This window comes from Acomys minous (genome assembly GCF_964271855.1).
Source record: "Acomys minous genome assembly, chromosome: 7".
In the NCBI taxonomy this organism is placed as follows: Eukaryota; Metazoa; Chordata; class Mammalia; order Rodentia; family Muridae; genus Acomys; species Acomys minous.
This window is the reverse complement of record NC_140488.1, coordinates 81,653,566-81,675,510: the sequence shown is the minus strand read 5'-3', so window position 1 is coordinate 81,675,510 and position 21,945 is coordinate 81,653,566. Positions and strand designations below refer to the sequence as shown.

The following is a 21,945-nucleotide window of genomic DNA, read 5'->3' as shown; positions in this document are numbered from 1 at the left end:
AGTACAGGATGCCAACAAATAGGTTCTTCCAATTAGTAATAAACATATTCTGCTTGGCTGAAGTAAGGAGAAAGTGTAGTGCCATCGTGTCCGTTACAGATGCCAACACTGGCATCTGACTCATTTGGAGGTGGGTCAGGGGTTATCAAATTTATTGGGAGTCGCCGTGTCATCCATAAATTTTATATGACAAATAAGGAAAGAAAAGCCTATGAAGAAGAAAAGGTCAGCACTTTAGATTTTTAAAAATCTTTTTACTTTAATGGATTTAACTACAATTTGTGAAAAGAAGAGGGAGTGTGGGAGGGGAAAGTGTTATATGTCATTCCTTCTTTTCTTAAGAGTAGTATTAGTCAGGAAATAACCTATACCGACTGACTATAGAAACAGACAATTAAACCCTCCACCAGTTTCCATGCCACTGGTGAACACTGGTTAATAACTTCACACTTTGCTTTTTTTCTGTTAACAAGGAGGGAATAGCACTTTTGAAATCATTACTGCTCTGTCATCTTGGTTTGCTGCCAAAGTAAGGAGCTTTAGAACACCTGTCAAATAACACACAGCCTGTGAAAAAGAAACATATACCAAAATAGGCTGATATAAAATGTTCACATATGCAGAAAATGAGAAGAATTTAGGTTAACAGAGAGAGTCATTCATTCTGAAAAAGGTTGGAGAAGAAAGAAAGAGACTTCCAAGGTTATGGTCTATGTGATTCTAGTCAACATAATGAAACGTAATCTCAGAGATCAGTGACAATGACAGTCAGTCTGAAAGTATTTCTCACTTACCCTTATCCACATTACCAATGGGTTCTGTAATTCAAAGGGCAAAATATCAAAGAATAAATATTCTATTGTGCCTTCTCAAATATTCTTGTACAGAGTATCCTTGCTAGTCTTATAAACTCAAAATAGTCTTAAATATCAAAACACTAAATAAAAAAACTACATCACTTCCATATCCACCCATTTTTAACTGCAGAAACACATAGATAAGCATGACCTCAGAGTGAGGGCAAACAAGGATCACTGCATGGGGCATGAGAATAGGTAGGACACAAGCATACGTTGAGTAAAATCTAATTAGAAAATCCAACATATAGGTGGGGAAAAATACAAGTTTAAACTAATAATAGACAAATCTTCATAAATGAAAGATGCCCAGCAAATGATCCCAAAAACTTGGAGAGGCCAACCCACAATGACAATGCTAGGACCGTGCATTAATATGATGGAGGCTGGTGGCAATGGGAGGCGGATCTTTTTTCCCTGACAAAGATACTGGCATATGGGTCAAGGCTTGAATTCTTTAAAGCTCAGGTCAGACAAGTATGTAGCAGCCATGAAAACTTTAAGTAATGCAAAAGAAATAAATGAGAAGGTACCTAAGTGGTCTGTTTGATGAAACGTTCTCTTACATTCATAAACCCAGACCTAATTCACAGGATGATCTCAGTCAGATAAGGCTTGAGCTAGTCTTTCTCTTCCAGCTGCCTCTATTATTATCCAGCTTTGTGATCTCCCAAACTTGTACCTTAAAATGAATGGATCCCTAGATGCTGATTTTTAACTTTATTAACAAGAAAAGAGAAGGGCATGCTGCATTTGTATCAAATCTTTTTTTTTCTCCTCTTTTGCCTATTTTGAAAGACATATTCATTGTTTTAAATCATAGGGACTGTTTCAAATTAGGCCTATGTGTAACCCACTTACTTATTTCTATATGTGATGTGTTATAATACATCAGCAAATAATATATATGCTAGTTCTATTTATAAATGCATGCTGTTTATGTTTATTACAATAAGCTTATATGAAAATACACTGACTTTGTTTTATTTGCAGTTATGAGAATTGAAGGGAAAGCCTTGCATATGCAACCTATCATCACCGAGCTACTACAATTACAGACAGAATTACTCTAACTTTTTGTCACTACATTTATCACCAAATAGTAACAATCTACGCTGCCATACTCTGCACTAACTTCTTATGGAGTGTTTCCAAAGCAGAGCTTCCTCTTCTCAACCTGATATTTTGCAGCATTGCTTTCATCGACTTTTAGAAAGGAAGTAAGTGGTTAAGCAAACGAAGATGTCTAGTACAATATATCAATACAAATGACCTGCAGCTAAGAAGTCACTTATTTGATGGTAGAGAATTATTTCTATAACATGTAATTGTACATAAGAGCCTAGAACAATTATTAAGCTCATGCAAAGAAGACTTCCACCTTATTTCATATAAATTACTACAAATTCCGAATTCAGAATTAATAGAATACAAATAAATAAAACCCAATAATGTATATTACCAGTTCTGGAAAATTGCAGGCAATGCTAAAATGTGCCAATAAAAAGTTTCTCTGGCTTTGACTTCTATAATGTAAAGAACTTCAAACATGAGTAATCTATAATCACTAAAACATACTATTTTTCTAGCATAAACTGTATCTGTAAAAATGTACTAAACTTTCTTTTTAGCCCTCAAAGAAATTCTCATATTAATCTTAAAGGTTTTGTTTTGTTTTGTTAAATCAAGGGCTAGGTAAAAAATACCACAAACCTTAACACTGGGGAGGCAGAGGGTAGAGGACCATAAACTCTAACGACCTGGAATACAGACCAAATCTCAGACTGGTATGTGCTACAGATAAGATTGTCTCAAAATGAAAGGGGGACTGGAGAGATGGCTCAGCAGTTAAGAGTGGATATTACCGTTGAAGAGGGCCTCAGTTTGCTTCCCAGTACCCAAGTCAAGTGACTCACAACTGCCTATAACTCGAGAGAGATCTGATGCCTCCCGCTTCTATGGGCACTTGTGCTCACATATACATGCAAGCTCAAGTGACACACACACACACACACACACATTTACAAATAAATCTTTTTAAAAGTCAAAATGTTAAGAATGGCAAAAGGAGCATGAGTGGCTATCACAATTTTGAATACGAGTAAGAACTCTTCCTACCAACTAGTTTCCATGGGTCTGGTCTGGTAAAAAAGATGTTTCACATGGTCATATGTTAGGTGACAAAGCATATGTTTTTAAGGCTATTGTTTCACTTTAAGCTATATTTAAAGGACAGAAATAAATGAAAGAACCTACAGTTCTTTGTCATTTTCGCATCAAGGCCCCCTTTGAAAACCACTTAAATGCTTTCCACTCACTTTCTAGAAAGTATATACATATGCAGACACAAAATGTTTTTGAAAAAGTCGGAACTCATAAACTTGCCTTTCATTCTCCCTTAGAAGTCTTCATAGGGTCATTTTTAAAAAATCAGTAAAGCCTCAGCATCCATAATTTCTTATGACCAAAAGATTTTTTTTCTTTCATTACCTTGAGTATAATTTCCTGTATTTTACAATCATGCCTAATAATGTTTAAAATGAGTCACTTTTATATTACAAAAACTTATGTTTTGCCACAGCGATGGCAATTTTTTTTCTGTGAAGTGATAAATAATAAATAGTTGGTGTTCTGTGGCAACTACTCAACTTCAAAGTTTGATATAAATAAAATCAAAGACAAATGAGTATTACTGTAACCCAATAAAACTTTATTTTAAAAAATAGATCATGGTTAACTAATCCCTGGAATAGAGAAACAAATTCAACAGATCTACAAAGAAGCAAACAGGTAAATATAATTAGATCCCTAAATTTTATTGCTCCTCAAAACAATCAATATCTAATTTTTTAAAGCCAAGTTTTACAACATTTAGAAGAAAATAAGATTGCTCATTAGACAAAAATATTTTTTCAGAATAAGCTTAGACAGTACAGAGACAAAAAAATAAATATTTAGTGTGAAAAGTAGGTATTTCTTTACAATGAAAAACCATAAAATAAAAGGCAAGAACAAACCACTAAAACATGGCATATTCAATACTAAGAACCAAAAAAGAAGCTGGGCGTGGTGGTGCACACCTTTAATCCCAGCACTCGGGAGGCAGAGGCAGGTAGATCACTGTGAGTTCAAAGCCATCCTGGTCTACAAGGTGAGTCCAGGACAGCCAGGGCTACACAGAGAAACCCTGTCTTGAAAAAAAAATCAAAACAAAATAATGGATAAAGCTAAGACACTGATAGTGTCACGGACCTTACTCCCAATGCCAAGAAAGCAGAAGCAGGAGAAAGCCATCTAGGCTGAATAATAAATAACAGCCCGCCTGACCTACATAGCAAGATCCTATCTCAAAAATGTGGAGAGAGGCCTTTGTGAAAATCCAACACCCTTTAATGATAAAAGTCTTGGAGAGATTAGGGGTACAAGGAGCATACCTAAACATATTAAAGAAGTTAATAGCAAGGCTATAGTCAACATAAACTTCTATTTTTGCTTGTAAGATTAGCCTTTAATGGCTGAGCCATCTCTCTGGCCTACCAACATAAAGTTAAATAAAGAGACACTCAAAGCATTTCCATTAAAATCAGAAACAAGACAAGGTGGGCCATTCTCTCCATCTATTCAATAGAGTACTTGAAGATTTTTTTTAAATGTATGAGTGCTCTGCCTGCATGTACACCTGCAGGCCAGAAGGGGGCATCAGATCACATTATAGATGGCTGTGAGCCACCATGTGGTTACTGGAAATTGAACTCAGGACCTCTGGAAGAGCAGTCAGTGCTTTTAACCACTGAGCCATCTCTCTAGTTCCCCAGTACTTGAAGCTTTAGCTAAAGCAATAAACAACTGGAGAAGATCAAAGGGATACAAATAGGAAAAGAAGAAGTCAAAGTATCTTTATTTGCAAATAAAATGGTAGCACACATAAGTGACCCCCAAAATTCAGCCAGGGAACTCCTACAACTGATAAAGATCTTCAGAAAAGTGTCTGGATACAAAATGAACTCAAAACAATCAGTTGCCTTTCTATATACAGACAATGAACAGACTGAGAAAGAAACCAGGGAAACAATACCTTTTACAATACTCTCAAACAATATAAAATATCTTGGGAGTAACTCTAAACATGTAAATGAAAGACTTGTATGTACCGCTCTTTTGTTTAAACTCCACTTTATTTGGGGTGTTTAGGCCTCAGCCTGCCTTCTAACCTCCCAACCCTACATAGGAGAGAAAAGGTTAGTGGGGAGAAGAGGTCTCTTTACTTCTCCAAGCTGTTTAGGCTTGAAAGGTCTTTGGGTCTATACCAATCTCTGCCAACAGCAGATGCAGCCAGCAGTCTCCTCTAAACCACTGTGCCCTGAAGCACTCCACTCCATCTGTCTCCATCTGCCTTCTCCAAACTGCCACACCGTCCATCCCTGGTCTCTCCAAACTCAGGCCACACACCAACACCTCTTGCCACACCATGATCTCTCTGGGTTCTCATCTATATTCCTAGACTATGGCCTTCTCCCTGCTACAGGAGGATTTACCACCTGGCAAAAGCCACACCCCACATGAGACAATTAACAGCTGTGGACAAACTAAAGCTCAAACTGAAATCCCACACTTGGGATTAAAACGAAAACACGTTTACATAAAACAACTGAATTTATAAAGAAACCAAAACTCCCACACTTATATGATAAAAACTTTTTAAGATATTGAAGAAACACCAGCCATGGTGGCGCACGCTTTTAATCCCAGCACTTGGGAGGCAGAGACAGGCGGATCGCTGTGAGTTTGAGGCCAGCCTGGTCTACAAAGTAAGTCTAGGACAGCCAAGGCTAGACAGAGAAACCCTGTCTCGAAAAACCAAAAACCAAAAACAAACAAATAAAAAGGATATTAAAGCAACAAACTAAAGGAGTTATCAGAAGATGGAATAATCTCCCATGTTCATGGATATGTAAAAATAACATAGTAAAAAATGGCCATCCTGGCCAGGAGGTAGTGGCGCACGCCTTTAATCCCAGGACTCAGGAGGCAAAGGTAGGAGGATCTCTGTGAGTTCAAAGCCAGCCTGGTGTACAAAGTAAGTCCAGGACAGCCAAGGCTACACAGAAAAACCAAGGGGAAAAAATTGGCCATCCTAACAAAAGCAATCTACAGATTCAATGCAATTTCCATCAAAACTCCAACTAAATTCTTCACAGATCTTGAAAGGACAATTTTCATCTTCATATAGAAAAAAAAAAACAAAATAGCTATAACAATTTTAAATAATAAAAGAACTGCTGGAAGTATCACCACCCCAACCTCAAATTGTACTAGGGAGCTTTAGTAATAAAAATTGTATGTTACTGGTACAAAAACAAACATTTATCAACAGACCCAAACATAAATCCACACACCTATAGATAACTGTTTTTTTTAATGAGGAAACCAGAAATACACATTGAAAAAAATGACAACAACCTCAACAAATGGTGCTGGTCAAACTGGATGTCTGTATGAGGAAGAATGCAAATACACTCATACTTATCACCCTCTATAAAAGTCGACTCTAAATGGATCAAAGACCTCAACATAAGGCCAAATAAATTGAATTTGATGGAAGAAAATGTAGGAAACAGTCTTGAACTCACTGGCACAGGAAAACTTCCTGAACAGCCAGCACTGTTAACACAGGGACTAAGTTCAATAATTAATAAATGGGCCCTCATAAAACTGAAATTTCTGCACCATGAAGGACACTGTCATTTGGACCAAATGGCAGACTGCAGAATGGAAAAAATATTTTACCAACTACACATCTGATAAAGGGCTAATATACAAAAAAAAAAGAAAGAAAGAAAGAAAGAAATGAAAAAACTAGATTATCAAGAAAACAAACTACCCAATTAAAAATAAGGTATGCATCTATACAAAGAAGTCTCAGAAGAGGAAACTAAAATGGCTGAGAAACATTTTAAAAAATCTTCAATATCCTTAGTAACCAGAGAAATGAAAGTCAAACAGCTTTGAGATTTCATCTTATACCTGTCAGAATGGCCAAGATCAATAAGACAAGTGACAGCTCATGTTGGCAAAGATACAGAAGCAAAAGGAACACTGATTCATTGCTGGTGGTTGTGCAAACCTAAACTGCCACTATGGAAATAAGTGAGGTGATTTCTCAGGAAGATGGGACTTGATCTACATCAAGATCCAGCTATATCACTCTTGATCACTCTTGAACATAAACCCAAAGAGCACTTCATCCTAACACAGAGACATTTGTTCAACCATGTTCATTAATGCTCTATTCATAATAGCCAGAAATTAGAAACAATCCAGATGTCCCTCAACAGAAGAATGAATAAAGAAAATATGCTATATTTATACAACTGAATATTATTCAGCCATTTTTTTTAAAAAAGGAAAAAATGCAGGTAAGTGGATAGAACTAGAAAAAAAAATCATCCTGAGTAAGGTAACCCAGACCTCAAAAAACAAATATGATAAGCATCTACTTATATGTGTATGAGCTGTTCTGTCAATGATAACCAAGCTACAATCTGTAGAACTACAGAGGTTAGGTAGAGAGTAAGGGACTGAGCAGGGTGGGAGGGATGGATAGATTTCTCTAGGAAAGGGAAATAGAATAGATATGTATGGATGAACGGAGGTAGGGCTGGAATTGGAGAATCAAGTGAAGAAGGGGAGACAAGAGGGGGACGAAGGAGAAAACACAGGAATGGCCAGCTAAAATTAAAGGCCATTTAATGAAACCTATGGAAACCTAATACAGTACATGTTTCTAAAATGTATACATATACAAAGGTGATGTACAAATAAAATTGTCAAATAATGGAAGAGATGGAGCTCCAACTGCCCATCACTTGTCATTAACTGAAGCCTCCAGTACTGAAATTGGATTACATTTAATTGACTTGTTGACCACAGGGGTCCTATGGGAACCCCCAAATAAAGCAAGCTGTTGCCAAGACTATACATTGCTCTCCACAAACTGACAGCAAGGCCCCATTGCTGAAGACAACATCTACACAACTCACTGAACACAAAGAAGTCAGGCTGATGTCAACACAGATCCTTCATCCCTACTTTATAGCATCTTTGGTACAAGAAGGTACTCTGCACACTACCAAAGGAGAAACAGAAATTCCAACCTAGCCACAAACCTTCTTATCTACAATGGTATCCTGATATGCTAGCACAATGGGGGGGGGAGAAGAGGGGCTTGTGGGAATAACCAATATGTGATTTGCCTTAAGTAAGGCCCACTTCATGATGGAACCCATATTACTTGGCACTGCTAGGATAACCAAGAATCTGAGACCATGTAATCCAGGGTCCTAGAGTAAAACCAAATACCACTGTTCTAAAAGAAAAATGTAGCAATAAAATGAATTCTGCTGACATTCCACTATATACACAGATGAGTGCGTTGCTTGGCTATTTCCAGAGAAGCTTCCTACTGCAACAGTTGGTAACAAAGACAGTGACTCAAAGTCAGACAATATGCAGAGAATGAGAGACATTGGAACACTCAGCACTATATGGGATGCCTCCAACAAATGTCTCTCCTCGGGTCCCAGGGAACCTTGGGGAAAAGGGGTGGGGAGAAAGAGCATAAGAGCCAGAGAAAATGAAGGAGACACACACACACACACACACACACACACACACACACACACACACACACACACAGAGCCCTCTAAAACAACATAACCAACACACATATGAACTCAACAGACAGTGGCTGCATGCATAGGCTATACATGGGCCTGCACCAGATGGAGTATAAGAGCTGAAAGAAGTGGACACATGCCCCCATCCCTAACCCAATTGCACTTGCAAATGAAAATTTAGTTTCCTTCAAAGGAGTCTCCCAGGAAAAACAAACTATTCCTTAAGGGTAGGCTGTATGCGTAGCAGGAGACAACCAACAGAGAATAAACTTGGTGGCATCTTTGGAGGGTCCTTGGCTCATAGCGTCATGTCAGGGCTTTTCCCTTCCCCCCCCCCTTACTTTCTTTTTACCCTACAGTTCCTTTGTGCATATATACTTCCAGCTTAGTGTTCTCATGAGATTCCCAAGCGTGTGAATAAGTGGGTCTCCACACATATATCTATTTATTGTGTTTGTTTCCCTGTTTGTTTTGTCCTATTCTAATATATTAGGGGTTTTTGTTGTTTTATCATATTATACTATATTGCCTTAAAAGCTGAGTGACAGAAACACAGTGGATCCAGATGAAAAGGGAACTGAGAAGGAACTGGGAGTAAAGGGGGGGGACAACCAGAGTCTGGATATATTAGGTGGAGGAAATATAGCTATTTTCAATAAAAGGAAAATACATCAAAAAAGTAGGAGACAATGAGAGAATAAAATGAATAAGTAAAATATAAAAATATACCAAAGGGATATATTTAAATTGTGATATACAGAGCAAAATTTATCCTGATACTTTTTTTGTCGAACTGTAAAAGAATAAACATATCATGGTACATGAATACTAAAAAAAAAGGATTCAATATACCAAATATGAACACACAAGCACCTGTATATTACAAAATGGAAAAGACAGGTGAGGGAGGAAAAAAGACAACAGTATTATTACCACTGAAGAAAACAGAAGAGTAGAAAGTCTCTAGACATTTCTAGATGCTGTTCTTTTAGGTTAAAACAAAATTAGGCTGTATTTCATGAGAAACATTGGAAAACTCGAAATATCCACTTATTTCCAAGTAAAGACAAAGAACTCTTAATAATTAAAAGATCCTCATTCATCACAGACAGCACCAAAGGGAAGAGCCTTCTGCCAGTGCTGTTCCCAAGGACTCCTCACTAGCACTACTTGGTCACCAAGAGAATGTCAAAAAGCCAAGCCTACATGGTAATGTTCACATGCAATGATTTGGATACGTTTTCTAAAATGCACAAAGTTCAGTTCTAAACACAGCTGAAAACCAAATCTTCTACAACTCGTTGGGAAGCATGCTGGCGATGACTCATGTCAGCCCGCGGGTCAGTCAAATGCAAATGCATGGTCTACTCCTGAACATTGCACTTGAAATTGAAATCAGAAATCCAGACCAAAAATTGTTTCCTCAGAACACAGAAGTAACAGAAAGCAGAAGCAAATAAATAATAACTCAGTAAGTACTAGTTATTTTATAAGGGCAAATATCACTATTATGTTAAGGATTACACAATGAGTATACTTAGAAATCATAAAAAATTAAATTCCTCACTTTAAAAAAAAACAACATATTCAAAAAGGCAAAATCACATACCAAAATCATCTCCAATTTTCTTTAGTTGCCTGTGGTACTATGACTAAGAAAGGTATGTGTCTCCATGATCAGAGATACAATTTATCCACTCAATGGAAGAGTTAGCTTACTAAGATAAATTAAATTATTGTTCTCATCAATAAAACTTACAATCATTTTAAATACTAAGTCCATTAGACTATTAACAATCATTTGGAACAGTTTTAACTTTTATTTAGTATTTTCAAAATTGGTAAAAACCTAAAATATAAACAGATTTAAGTCACTAAATGGCCTTCACATTACTGTTCACAGAATAAAATCCTTAATTGATTAATGATGTTAGGGTGTCTATCGCCATCTAGTGAACAATCACTTCAATTACTACACCAGACACTTGACATTTGATAGTTGTCTTCATAGTTTAAATATCTGGGCCCACTCAGTGTTATCCACACAGGCTCACCCAATTTCTTTTTAATGCCTCTTCACACACACATTGGTAATAAAAACAACTACAGATGACTTTGCTAGAGATTCACTTCTAAAAGTGTCTATAAATGAAGTTTCTATATGTCTTCTCTGGAAATGCTCAATTATTTTTAAATAACTTGCATACTGCGAGGTTATTGCATAAGATTCTTTCAACAGTAACTAATTCCTCTATCATCAAGCAATTAAAAATGATGGCATAGTTGACGTATGAAAGTATGAAGTATGAAAGATCACACCTGTGAAGAAGACAATATTGATGCCCATTTGACATAAATATTTTCACTTGTATTATAAATCTGTTTTTAAGAGTACAATTAGTAATTACTTGAGTATTCTAGCAGCCATAATACATTTGATTACAGAAATTATTAGGTCACCAGAGCCAAATCTGCATGATCCCAACAAAACTAAGCACACACAAAATCTACTTAAAAATAAAAAGGGAGAAAGGACTTCAAAGGCATACCAAAGTACAAACTTTCAAGCCTCCCCAGACTTTGCATTAATCCATATCCAAATGATAAACATTATAATCTTTTCAAAGGTGCATCACCAGGTTTCCTTCTCATTTCTGCTTGAATTGTAATTTTAATTTAAATCAGAAGTTTAAATGCAAAATATTGGTAAGATCTTCGGGTTAATGTATTATTTTGTCTACTATACCTTATAACAAATCACCAGTTTAGTAAGTTGAAAAAGTATTCCAAAGTCTCAACATCATCCTTCCTATCTCTTTAATAGTTAAAACATGCTTGAAAGGCATAAGCCTGCAATTACAGCACTTAAGGGGGCTAGTGTTCAAGGTCACCCTGTTGTATATGGTCATATACTGTCTCAATTTAACAATGAAAATCCGTAAAAACAAGAGACTCCACAATATACAGAAAAGGACAGTAAATCCATACAGAGAGTACCACTAGACTATCCATCTGTCAGTGTTCGTGATTACTATCAATTCTCTAGCAATCATTTTTATTTTAGTAAATAACTTCTATAAAGATCTTTGGATCTTCTAGAATAAGGGTTGCAGAAAACAGGTGCATTATATGCGTATTGTTTCTCATTAACTTTAATTAAAGATGTAACTCCAACAACTGTAGAAGGTATTGTATATAGGAAGGAGCATATGAAAGAGAAAAGGAGGAAAGCATAAACTAAGAATTTCAATCATTATTTCTAGATTTATCTGAAATTCTTTTTTAGTGAAGTGAGCAGGGAGGCTTTATATTTTACTTAAGATATATAATCACTATATTTTGCAAAACAAAAATTAAAATTTTAGCTTAGTTCTGTTCTTGTTATATGTTAATTAATAAAAAGTAAAATTTGAGTTTAAATTCCCTATTAAAAACCCAGCTAAAAGAAAACACTGCCCTTAAAATACAATGGATTAGGGGAGTAAGAGAGATCATTGGACAAATTTGGGGCTTATCATTATCAACGGTGCCCTTTTAAGCTTGTGGATTTATGAGCCAATGCAGAAAACGTAACAACAGGGATTTCTCAACAGCAAGAGGCACTCTCCAAGGGAGTAAATTGTCAACTATTGCCTCTCGTGAGAAACTTAAGAGTAACCTTGATCCAATCTCAATAGTAAACCTATGTATTATCACCCAGTTGGGGCATAGTGAGTGCATTTCCTAATACAAAAATAAGATGGTATTCTATCAGAAGCCACTGGATATATATACAGAAATAAAATTTAAATAATTTTGAGGTAAACTTAGCCAAAGAACTTAAAAACATCTTTCACTTCAACTAGCCCCTAAAAACATCTATATATTTCTTATATAAGAAAAAAAGAAGTCCATGCTATGTACTGAAAAGGATAACTGTCTATTATAAGGCAGAATATAAAGCAGAAGTTCACTTGCAAAAGCCACCCCTAAGGGTAAGCCTGAATGCAGTAAAAGACTTAGAATCAGGAAGACAGAGATTCAACTCAAAATAGCCACTGGTTCTCCTTTACCTTCTTGAGCCTTGGCCTCCTCACCTACAAAACAGAATGCTATTACGTGTCAAAGCACTCTTGGGTAGTTTTGACATAATAATGCACAACACAGTTCTTAACACACCATCATTACTCAGTACATGCTTGCCTTTCTCTGAGATAAGGCTGCAAAAGAAGTCTCTTGAAATAACATGATGTTTGTTTCATGTCACAATTAAATATATTATGGGCAATACAATAGTGACTCTCCACCTGTTTTAATTACAATTAAATAAATGTAAAAATCCACTTCCTTATCTAATCACCAGCCACTTGTAGCTGGAGGCTATTGTATATAGATAGTACACATAAAAGTCATTGCCCTATCTTAAAAGCTCTACTGGACAGTTGGTAAAGTCAATATTGTCCGGAAAGTACCAAGAAAGAAGCATTTGACTTTGTAAGCCACATAAGACTTTATCCTAACGACTCCACTTTGTAACATAAATAAAGGAACTTGGCTCCATTTCAATCAAACCTTAGTTTAAAAAAAACAGGTAATAGGCTGATTTGGGCCTATAAGCCAGTTTGCCAAACACCACTCTAGAGCATTCTGAGTCCAGACACCAGTATGAGAACTATATATTTATTATGTTTACAATTAAGTAGCCTTAAATTCACTAAAAGAAAAAAATTATCCTAATATACTTGAATGAATTCAATATTTAATATAACCATGTCTTTAAAGACTGTAAAAATAAAAACCTCTACACACAACATTAAAGTAGGTGAACTTAAACTGTTCATAAAGTGCCAATACTTAATGGCAACTGATTAGCATCCTCAAGTCAGTATGTAACTCCATCCATAACATAGTCCTAGAATTCTGGATTCATCTGCCCAACAACCTATTGAAAATGCCTAGGGATCTGTTACCCACAAAGATAACACATAGAAGACAGACTCTGATGCCTCTCTCTGTTTTTTCTCTTAGTAAAAATAAAGGGCTCCACTAGCTATTCTCCAGATTTTTACCTGTCACATTACACATTAAACTATCATTAATAAAAATTTGCTCCCTTACCTTGACATAACTAATCCAATCTAAACCTAAGCTAGCTTCCAGACATTCTTCTTTGCCCTCATCTTAATTATCTGAAGAACATTTACTTCTATAGCATCATCCTAGGCATTTTTATACTTTTTCAGTTGTTTTCCCAAACTAGCTTCTCATCAGCTCAGGTGCTCTACTCATGCCCCTCCCCCTGTCCTCTCCCTCAGTATGAGTCAAATACAAATTTTACATAATGCTTCACACTTGGTCTCTATTGTCTAGAGCAAGCCTGGCATACAGACATTCCATACACACACACACACACACACACACACACACACACACACACACACAGGACTGTCAACTGAGGTCTTATTAAAATGTCTATTTGTCTCAAGCTTGTTCCAAAGAAATATCTGAAGCTGTAAAAATGAGGCAATAAACTTAGCTCTCCCATATTACAGCATATGTTTACATATTTACAGATGTGATTTTTATTTTACCACTTACTTCCCTTCCTTTGTATGTCACCAAGGCAGCCAGTGGTTTGGCATAAAATCTGCTGTACGAAAATCCTAGGCAACCATACATACTGTTCGCTGTGAGCTTCAAAGCCTTCTGTCGGATGTCATACTGGAGGCCAAGAAAGACAAAAGGTAAACAGCATTATTAGTAGATGCTTAAGCATTACATCGGGTATCTCTCTAGATCACAATGAGAAGGAGAAACTGTGTGTGAGGGGGGTACTTAATACTCAATCTGTCTTCCCAGACCCTACACTCCTAGAAACAAGTAGACTCCTGATTTCCCAAGATTCTGTAAGAATGCTCAGGTATGGGCTCAGCAGCTAGAGAAGCCTTCCATGCTAAGGCAGTCTAGCACTTCTGAATACTTATTATCCAAAATAAAACAAGCACATGTACTGCCCACACCACACTATTCATCCCAATCCTCATTAATCAAGTGACAGAAGCTGAAACTGTCACAAAACATCTTGCAGTAGAAAGATTTACCTGAAGAACAAGGTCCGGATTTAAATCTTGCTGTTTCATTAACTGTTTGACTTGTTTTCTCCGCTCTACCAGTTTCCGGATCTCTCTGGGCAAAATCCCCATATCTAAGCTTGGATCTGGCAATTCAGGAATCTGTTCTTGTTCTTCATCCTGAAAAACATACAATAGAAACTTCAAACAGGTTAAACTTTGATTAAAACAATAAACTTCTAAAGTAATATTTGACAAGTGCTTGACCCATTCACTATATCTTAGAATCTTTCCTGTATGAGCAAATCAATAATACATGAACAGTCTCAAAGGGGGTGATCTAGGTGTCGTGGTACCAGTCTGTACCCCCAGTACTTGACAGGCTGAGGCAGACAGATTATCATGAGGTAAACGCCAGCCTGGGCCACATACCATGTTCCAGATCAATAAGGGTTACAGAGTAAGTCCCTGCCTTTAAAAAAAAAAAAACAGAAACCACAAAGAACCCAAACAAGAAAAAGATCTGTGTGGTCATAGACCACTGTCCCCCTCCATGCAGTTCTATAGCTTGTGTCACTACCATTATCTTTTGCCCTTGTTGCTACTTACAAATTTAGATTTAACGTAAAATAATGAATTTTTTTTAAATGTGGTTTAACATGTTTGGGAAAATTGTTGTTAAAATACAAATGCTAAGATAGACTCCTAAGATTAAAAAAACTAATAAAACTCTTGTTTTATAACATATGTACAACCAAATGAAATGCAATGTTTCACAACAATTAATATAAATGCTCTCATTGATAAAAACAAAGAAGTTATATACTAAACAGCAAATTTGTATCACATTTAAATAGGTCATGACATTTCTAAAAATTAATATACACACACATATTTTATATATATACATATACATACATACATGCATGCATACATACATACATACATATATCCCTTAGCATTTATGGAGTACCTTTTACCTATAAATTGCTTTGCAATCATCAGAAGAATAGCAACATTTTAGAAAGGCAATCAGCAGTCTTCTTATATTAAAATTTACAGCAGGAAAAAGCAGGGAAAGCATTAGGCCTTTTTTCCTCAAGCCTCCATTAATTCTATTAACAGGCTGCAAAGAACAGCCAGGCACAGTTACCCTTTGAAAGGTTCAAAATTAAAAATAAACCTTTCGGCTTAAAGCATGTCAAGTCAATGCCATTTAATAACCCAGCCTTTACAAAGTACCTGATTTTATAAAGATCAATATCATAAAATGAACACCCTTACAATACTAATAAGGACCTATTGTTTTCCAGTAGAGCACATGATGACAGCAAACTTATTAAAGAGACCTTGGTATACATTCCACTGTATTACAGCACTAGAGAAGTCACATAAAAAGTAAACAAAAAGGTTCTTGGGTGAGGAAATTTAAAATTCATCTGAAGTCCTAACACCACTCCCAAGGTGATAGTAATTAATCTTTCTAAAATACTACAAAACCCATAAATTGCTACATACATTGCATTTTAAGGTGACCTCTTGGGTCTTTCGACTCTATTATATATCCAGAGCTCAAAACTAAAATTCAAATAGACAGTCAGGCATGTTGTCACATAATTTTAATCCTAGCACTTGAGAGGCAGAGGCAGGAAGATCTCTGTGAGTTCAAGGCCAGCCTGGTCTACAGAGTTGAGTCCAGGACAGCCAGAGCTACACAGAGAAACCTCGTCTCAGAAATAAAAAATTTAAATAGACCAAACTCTGGTGGGTATCAGTTGTAGAAGCAGGACAATAACTATTACAGTGATTTAAAAATAGCAGGAAAACTGGGCAGTGGTGGCATAGGCCTTTTCATCCCAGCACTTCAGAGGCAGACGCAAGAGGATCTCTGAGTTAGAAGCCAGCCTGGTCTATAGAGTAAGCTCCAAGATAGGCAGGGCTACATGGAGAAACTGTCTTGAAGAAAAAGAAGGATAGAAGGAAGGAGGGAGGGTAGGAAGGAAGGAAAGAAAGATGCCAGGCGGTGGTAACACACACCTTTAATCCCAGCACTCAGGAGGCAGAGGTAGGTGGATCAATGTGAGTTCAAGGCCAGCCTGGTCTACAAAGTGAGTCCAGGGCAGTCAAGGCTACACAAAGAAACCCTGTCTCAAAAAACCAAAAAAAGAAGAGGAAAGGAGAGGGAGGGAGAGAGGGAGGAGAGGGGGAGGGGGAGAGGGAGGTGAGAGGGGGAGGAAAGGAAAGGAAAGGAAAGGAAAGGAAAGGAAAGGAAAGGAGGGGAAAGGAAGGGAGAGGAAGGGAGAGGAAGGGAAAGGAAGGGAAAGGAAAGGAAAGGAAAGGAAAGGAAAGGAAAGGAAAGGAAAAGGAAAAGAAAGGAAAGACAAAGGGAAAGGAAGGGAAAGGAAGGGAAAGGAGGGGAAAGGAAGGGAAAGGAAAGGAAAGACAAAAGGAAAGGAGGGGAGGGGAGGGGAGGGGGAGGGGGAGGGGGAGGGGGAGGGGGAGGGGGAGGGGGAGGGGGAGGGGGAGGGGGAGGGGGAGGGGGAGGGAAGGGAAGGGAAGGGAAGGGAAGGGAAGGGAAGGGAAGGGAAGGGAAGGGAAGGGAAGGGAGAGAAGAGAGGAGAGGGGAGGGGAGGGGAGGGGAGGGGAGGGGAAGGGAGGGGAGGAGAGGAGAGGAGAGGAGAGGAGAGGGAAGAGAAGAACAGGCCAGAGCCAACACAGCTGCTATCTGGAGGAGTTGTCTGTCCAATAATTTATTTGTAAAATTGTCCCCTACTTCCTCAGAGAGGTCTACTCTTAGCAGTCAGATTTAGAATAAGTGAATCCACCCCTGTGAACAGAAGTGATGAGACCAGGGATAATAACTGACTCAAGCAAGTCTATCAAAATACTCTGAATTAAAACTGGAAAATACCAATCACGGGCAAATTGAAACTAAAGGCTATATAAACTCAGAACCTAGATGGTAAATGGGGGGAAAGCAGGGAGAAAGGGAAGAGAGGGACAGAGGGTAAAACGGATAAAATGTGATGAGTAATAATCACAGAATTATTTAGTAATACAGAGGAATATGCTACAACACAATGACTCTTAGAATCAGTATGTTGGGTGAAACAAGCCATACACGCACAAGAGTCATATAATTTATGATTCCATGGACACAGAACAAGCAATTTTACATAGTCAGGAAGATTAGTGGCTGCTGGTGAGAACACAAGGCTCCATGGTCACACACATGACCTTGGTTAAGTAGTCACAAAACAAAACAAAAAGACATTTATGTGGAAAGTGGGTGTTATAGGGAGAAAGGAGATAAGAGAGGGCAGGAATAAGAGTAAAGAGAATGTGTTGTATACATTCATGAAAACTGCCAGAGAAAAAATTAATAAAAATCTATAGTTAAGAAAAAATTAATAGCTAACTAGAGGATGAATGGAGGAACCTGATAGAGGTGACAGCTAAACAATTTTGTTTTGTTTCTGTGGAATAATGAAGCTGAATGAAGTAATAGCTTACAAACTCTATGAAGACACTAAAAACTATCACTGTACACTAAAAATAGGTAGGTTGTATGGTGGATTATGTGAACTATGCCTGTACAGCATTGTTTTAATTAAGACTCTAAGTCACTTTTTGGTCAACCCTCCTTTTTGATGAATAAGAAAGCATACAATTAAGGCTGAAGAGATAGTTCAATAAGCAAGCATGAAGACTGGAGTTTGTATCACCAGAACCTAGGTAAAAAGCAGGCAGAGGGACAGCAAAATAGTTCAGCAGGCAAAAGTTATTTTCCCTGGGAAGGGTAGGGGATGTGAGACACAGTTTCTCTGTAGACCAGCCTGCTCTCTAACTCTGAGATATGCCTGCCTCTGCCTCCTGAATGCTGGGAATAAAGGGATGCACCACTACTGCTGGGCTAAAAGTTTTTGATGTACAAGCCTCACAGGCTGAGTTTGATCACAGTGAAAGGAGGCATAACTCCTGAAAGTTGTTCTCTAGCCTCCACATGCACATTTACATTGGCATACAAACAAAAATAATGAATAATTTGTAAATTCAACATGGTGCTACAGTCCTATGATGGGAGATGGGAGGCTGAGACAGGCAGACCCCAGGAACTCACTAGCTAGCTGCTCTACCTTCTAGCCCCAGCTTTACTGAGAGAACCTGTCTCAAAAATTAAGTGGAAAGAGGAAGAGACTTGCAGTCAACATCCAGCCTCCACAAACACACATAGGCACACAAACACACACGTGTACAGAAACATACAAAAGAAAGGGTGCAATTAATGCATCTAGGAAGAGGAAAGAGGAAGAACTACGATACTAACCCCTCTAGCTCTTTTCCTTCTTTAAGGAATACTTTTAACATCCACTTCAAGAGCCCCCAGTTGAATACAAACCTCTGCAGCTTTGTGCACCTCTGCAGCAACTCTCTGCACTGTTGTAAAACAAATGTTAAATTCCTGAATGATGGAAGGATATAAACTGTTGAAATCCAGTAGCAAAATGAACTTGTCATAAAAACCTGAAACCAAAAAAGCCACATAATGTCAAAAAAAGTCTACAGTGCCATCAAAATATCTCATTAAAAGTACCATATATAGAAAATATATACCATCCCACACTGTAAAGAATGTAAAATGAGGAGAAGTAAACTACAAATCCATAAAATGACTCAGATTACAATAAAAACAAATCACAAAATGAAGGGTGAAAAGACTGCCTTTCTTTGGAACCAGTGACAACCAACCTGTTCCCCAGGGTTTCCAAAGCACACCCATATTATATGCCAACATCTTCTCTTGTCAACTGTTATGGAAATACATTGTGTTCATTTCCAAAAATACTGTTAAGCATTCTTTCCCACTACTCTGTCACCCCACAACAAATAACAAATAAACTCAGTGAGTAGTTGTATGTATATACCCACATACATACATATACACACTGTGCTTAAGATCGGCCAAGAAAAAGATACATAAATGTCAGTAGTGGAACAATCCACCCTCTCTTCACACAAAGGATGAACAGGAAGCTACTCAACTTCCCCAGAATATTTACAAAAAGTTCTCTTCACATTTAGAAGAAACTGACATATAAATAAGTGCCCAGGGAAACAACACTAACTGCAAACACGCACTGGTAGCTTACTCCTCGTCTCTAGACCTCACAATCCCACTTACTTCTTCTGTTCCTCTGTGCTAGATGCTATCATCTCCTTTTCATAGAAAAAGAAAGTGAGGTTAAGGGGCATTAAATAGGCAGCACCCAAACCAATATCTAACTCCAAAGTATCACTCCTTGTCATTGCAACTAATCAAATTGCTTTTATAAAAAAAATAATGTCTCTTCAGCCAGGCAGTAGTGGCACACACATTTAATCCCAGCACTCCCAGGAAGAGGCAGGCAGATCTCTGTGACTTTGAGGCCAACCTGTTCTACAGAGTGAGTTCCAGGATAGCCAGGGCTACACAGAGAAACCATCTTGAAAAAAATAAGTCTCCTGTGTCACTTGATAAAAATTCACAATAAATATGAATATACATAACTACACTATTGAGCTATAACACTTGGAAACAACTAAGATGATCTGAAAAATAAAGATGAATCTCTCAATGTCACAAACCATCTTTTCCTGGACTCACTGTGTAGACCAGGCTTGCCTTGAACGCACAGAGACCTGCCTGCCTCTGTCTCCCAAGTACTGGGATTACAGGCGCACACCACCACGCCCAACGTGAAGTTATTTCTTAATACAGGGAGTGTATCTCAACCCAAAAGTCAAATGACCCTTAGAGGTCACCTAAGATGATCGCAAAACAGAAATATTTACATTCTAATTCATAACAGTAGCAAAATTACAGTTATAAAATTGCAATGAAAATAATTTTATGGTTGGGATTCACTACAACATGAGGAACTGTATTAAAGTATCACAGCATTAAGAAGGTTGAGAACCACTGTCTTAAGACCAGGGGCGTACCAATCTGCTACAAAGTCTTACCAACTTTGGGGTCCAAAACCAAGCCTCCAACATAAGCTGCTTTCTTACGTCCTTTCTTGTATTTATTGGTATCCCCATCAATTTCCTCATCTTCATCTCCCTATTTCAAATGCAAAGAGAACATCACCAGCTAGCAACCAGTTAATGAATTGCAATACTGGGTTACAAAAAATATTTACTTTTACTTATTGGTTCTACCTACAGGGAAAGACTATTGTTATAATATGTTCATGGATTCAAATGAATACCAAGCATGATAGCTTTTTTTAAGTAAATAATCACTGAAATCCTAGAAATTGCACTTGGGGGTAAAGGATACAACTCAGCTAACAGAGTACATGCCTAGCACATACAAAACCCTGGGTTCCATTACTTGTACCACATAAAACCAAGTGTGATGATATACACCTTTAATCCCAATGCTTGGAAGGGAGCTAGGAGGATCAGGGGCATCCTCAGCTACACAAGAAGCTAGAGGCCAGCCTGAGCTATATATTAGACCATGTCTTCAAAAAAAGATTTTAAAAAATGGTAGTTACCAAGAATTTTAGAATGCAGTTTCTAATTTGCTGTGAACATGACCATTAAAAAAAAATTTCCCAACCAGGCATGGTGGCGCACGCCTGTGATCCCAGCACTCGGGAGGCAGAAGCAGGCAGGTCACCGTGAGTTCATGGCAAGCATGGTCTACAAAGTGAGTCCAGGACAGCCAAGGCTAACACAGGAAAAAAAAAAACCCTATCTCAAAAACCAAAACAACAACAACAAAAAACATTTGGTTTTGTATGTGCTACTTTGCTAGCAATTAACCTGTTGGGGACATTTTATTGCTGATGAGCAAATCTTTTCCATCAGTTGCTCAGCTGATTATTCCCATGTTTTTTTTCATATAGGGCTGGAAAAAAAGCACAGTGGACCATTTTTGAGGGCTGTTTTTAGAAGTCCTGAACACATATGACATGAATGGACAGTAAAAGAAAGGACTTATCCCTTAAATAAAAATGTATTGACTTTACAATTTTAAAAAAAGATTAAAAAAAAAGAAAGAAAATGTCATTTTGAAATCAACAGCTATTAAAACTTTTCATATTAAACAAAATTTGAAATTGTAAAGGAGTAGTTTTAAATTCAGCACATTAATATTCCTGCTATTCTAATTATTATTACTTTTATGATATGGGCTCTTGGTATGTTGCTCAATCTGGGCTCCAGCAATCCTTTTGTCCCAACCTCCCAAATAGCTGGGATTTCAGCAAGCATCCTCGTGCACGGCGTACTGCCATTATTAGTATGAATTCCTTAAAATAAGTAAGGCCACAAAATAAAAAATCCATTTCCAAGTAGTTTACTAACAGCCAA

General features: G+C 37.4%; 1 protein-coding gene across 5 annotated transcripts in view; it reads right to left on the bottom strand.

Moving 5' to 3' along the window:
• POLA1 (DNA polymerase alpha 1, catalytic subunit) overlaps positions 1 to 21,945 on the bottom strand; it is a 308,989-nt gene that overhangs the window by 238,834 nt on the left and 48,210 nt on the right. For all 5 annotated transcript variants that reach the window (XR_014780622.1, XM_084789335.1, XM_084789337.1 and 2 more), the window contains 4 exons: positions 20,587 to 20,686; positions 18,983 to 19,107; positions 14,614 to 14,763; positions 14,111 to 14,233 (listed from right to left, as the gene is read on the bottom strand). Coding sequence is in view for 4 of the 5 variants with exons in the window: in XM_084789335.1 (XP_084645461.1) it covers positions 14,111 to 14,233; positions 14,614 to 14,763; positions 18,983 to 19,107; positions 20,587 to 20,686 (498 nt within the window). In the remaining variant the exon portion in view is untranslated. The remainder of the gene's footprint in view (positions 1 to 14,110; positions 14,234 to 14,613; positions 14,764 to 18,982; positions 19,108 to 20,586; positions 20,687 to 21,945) is intronic.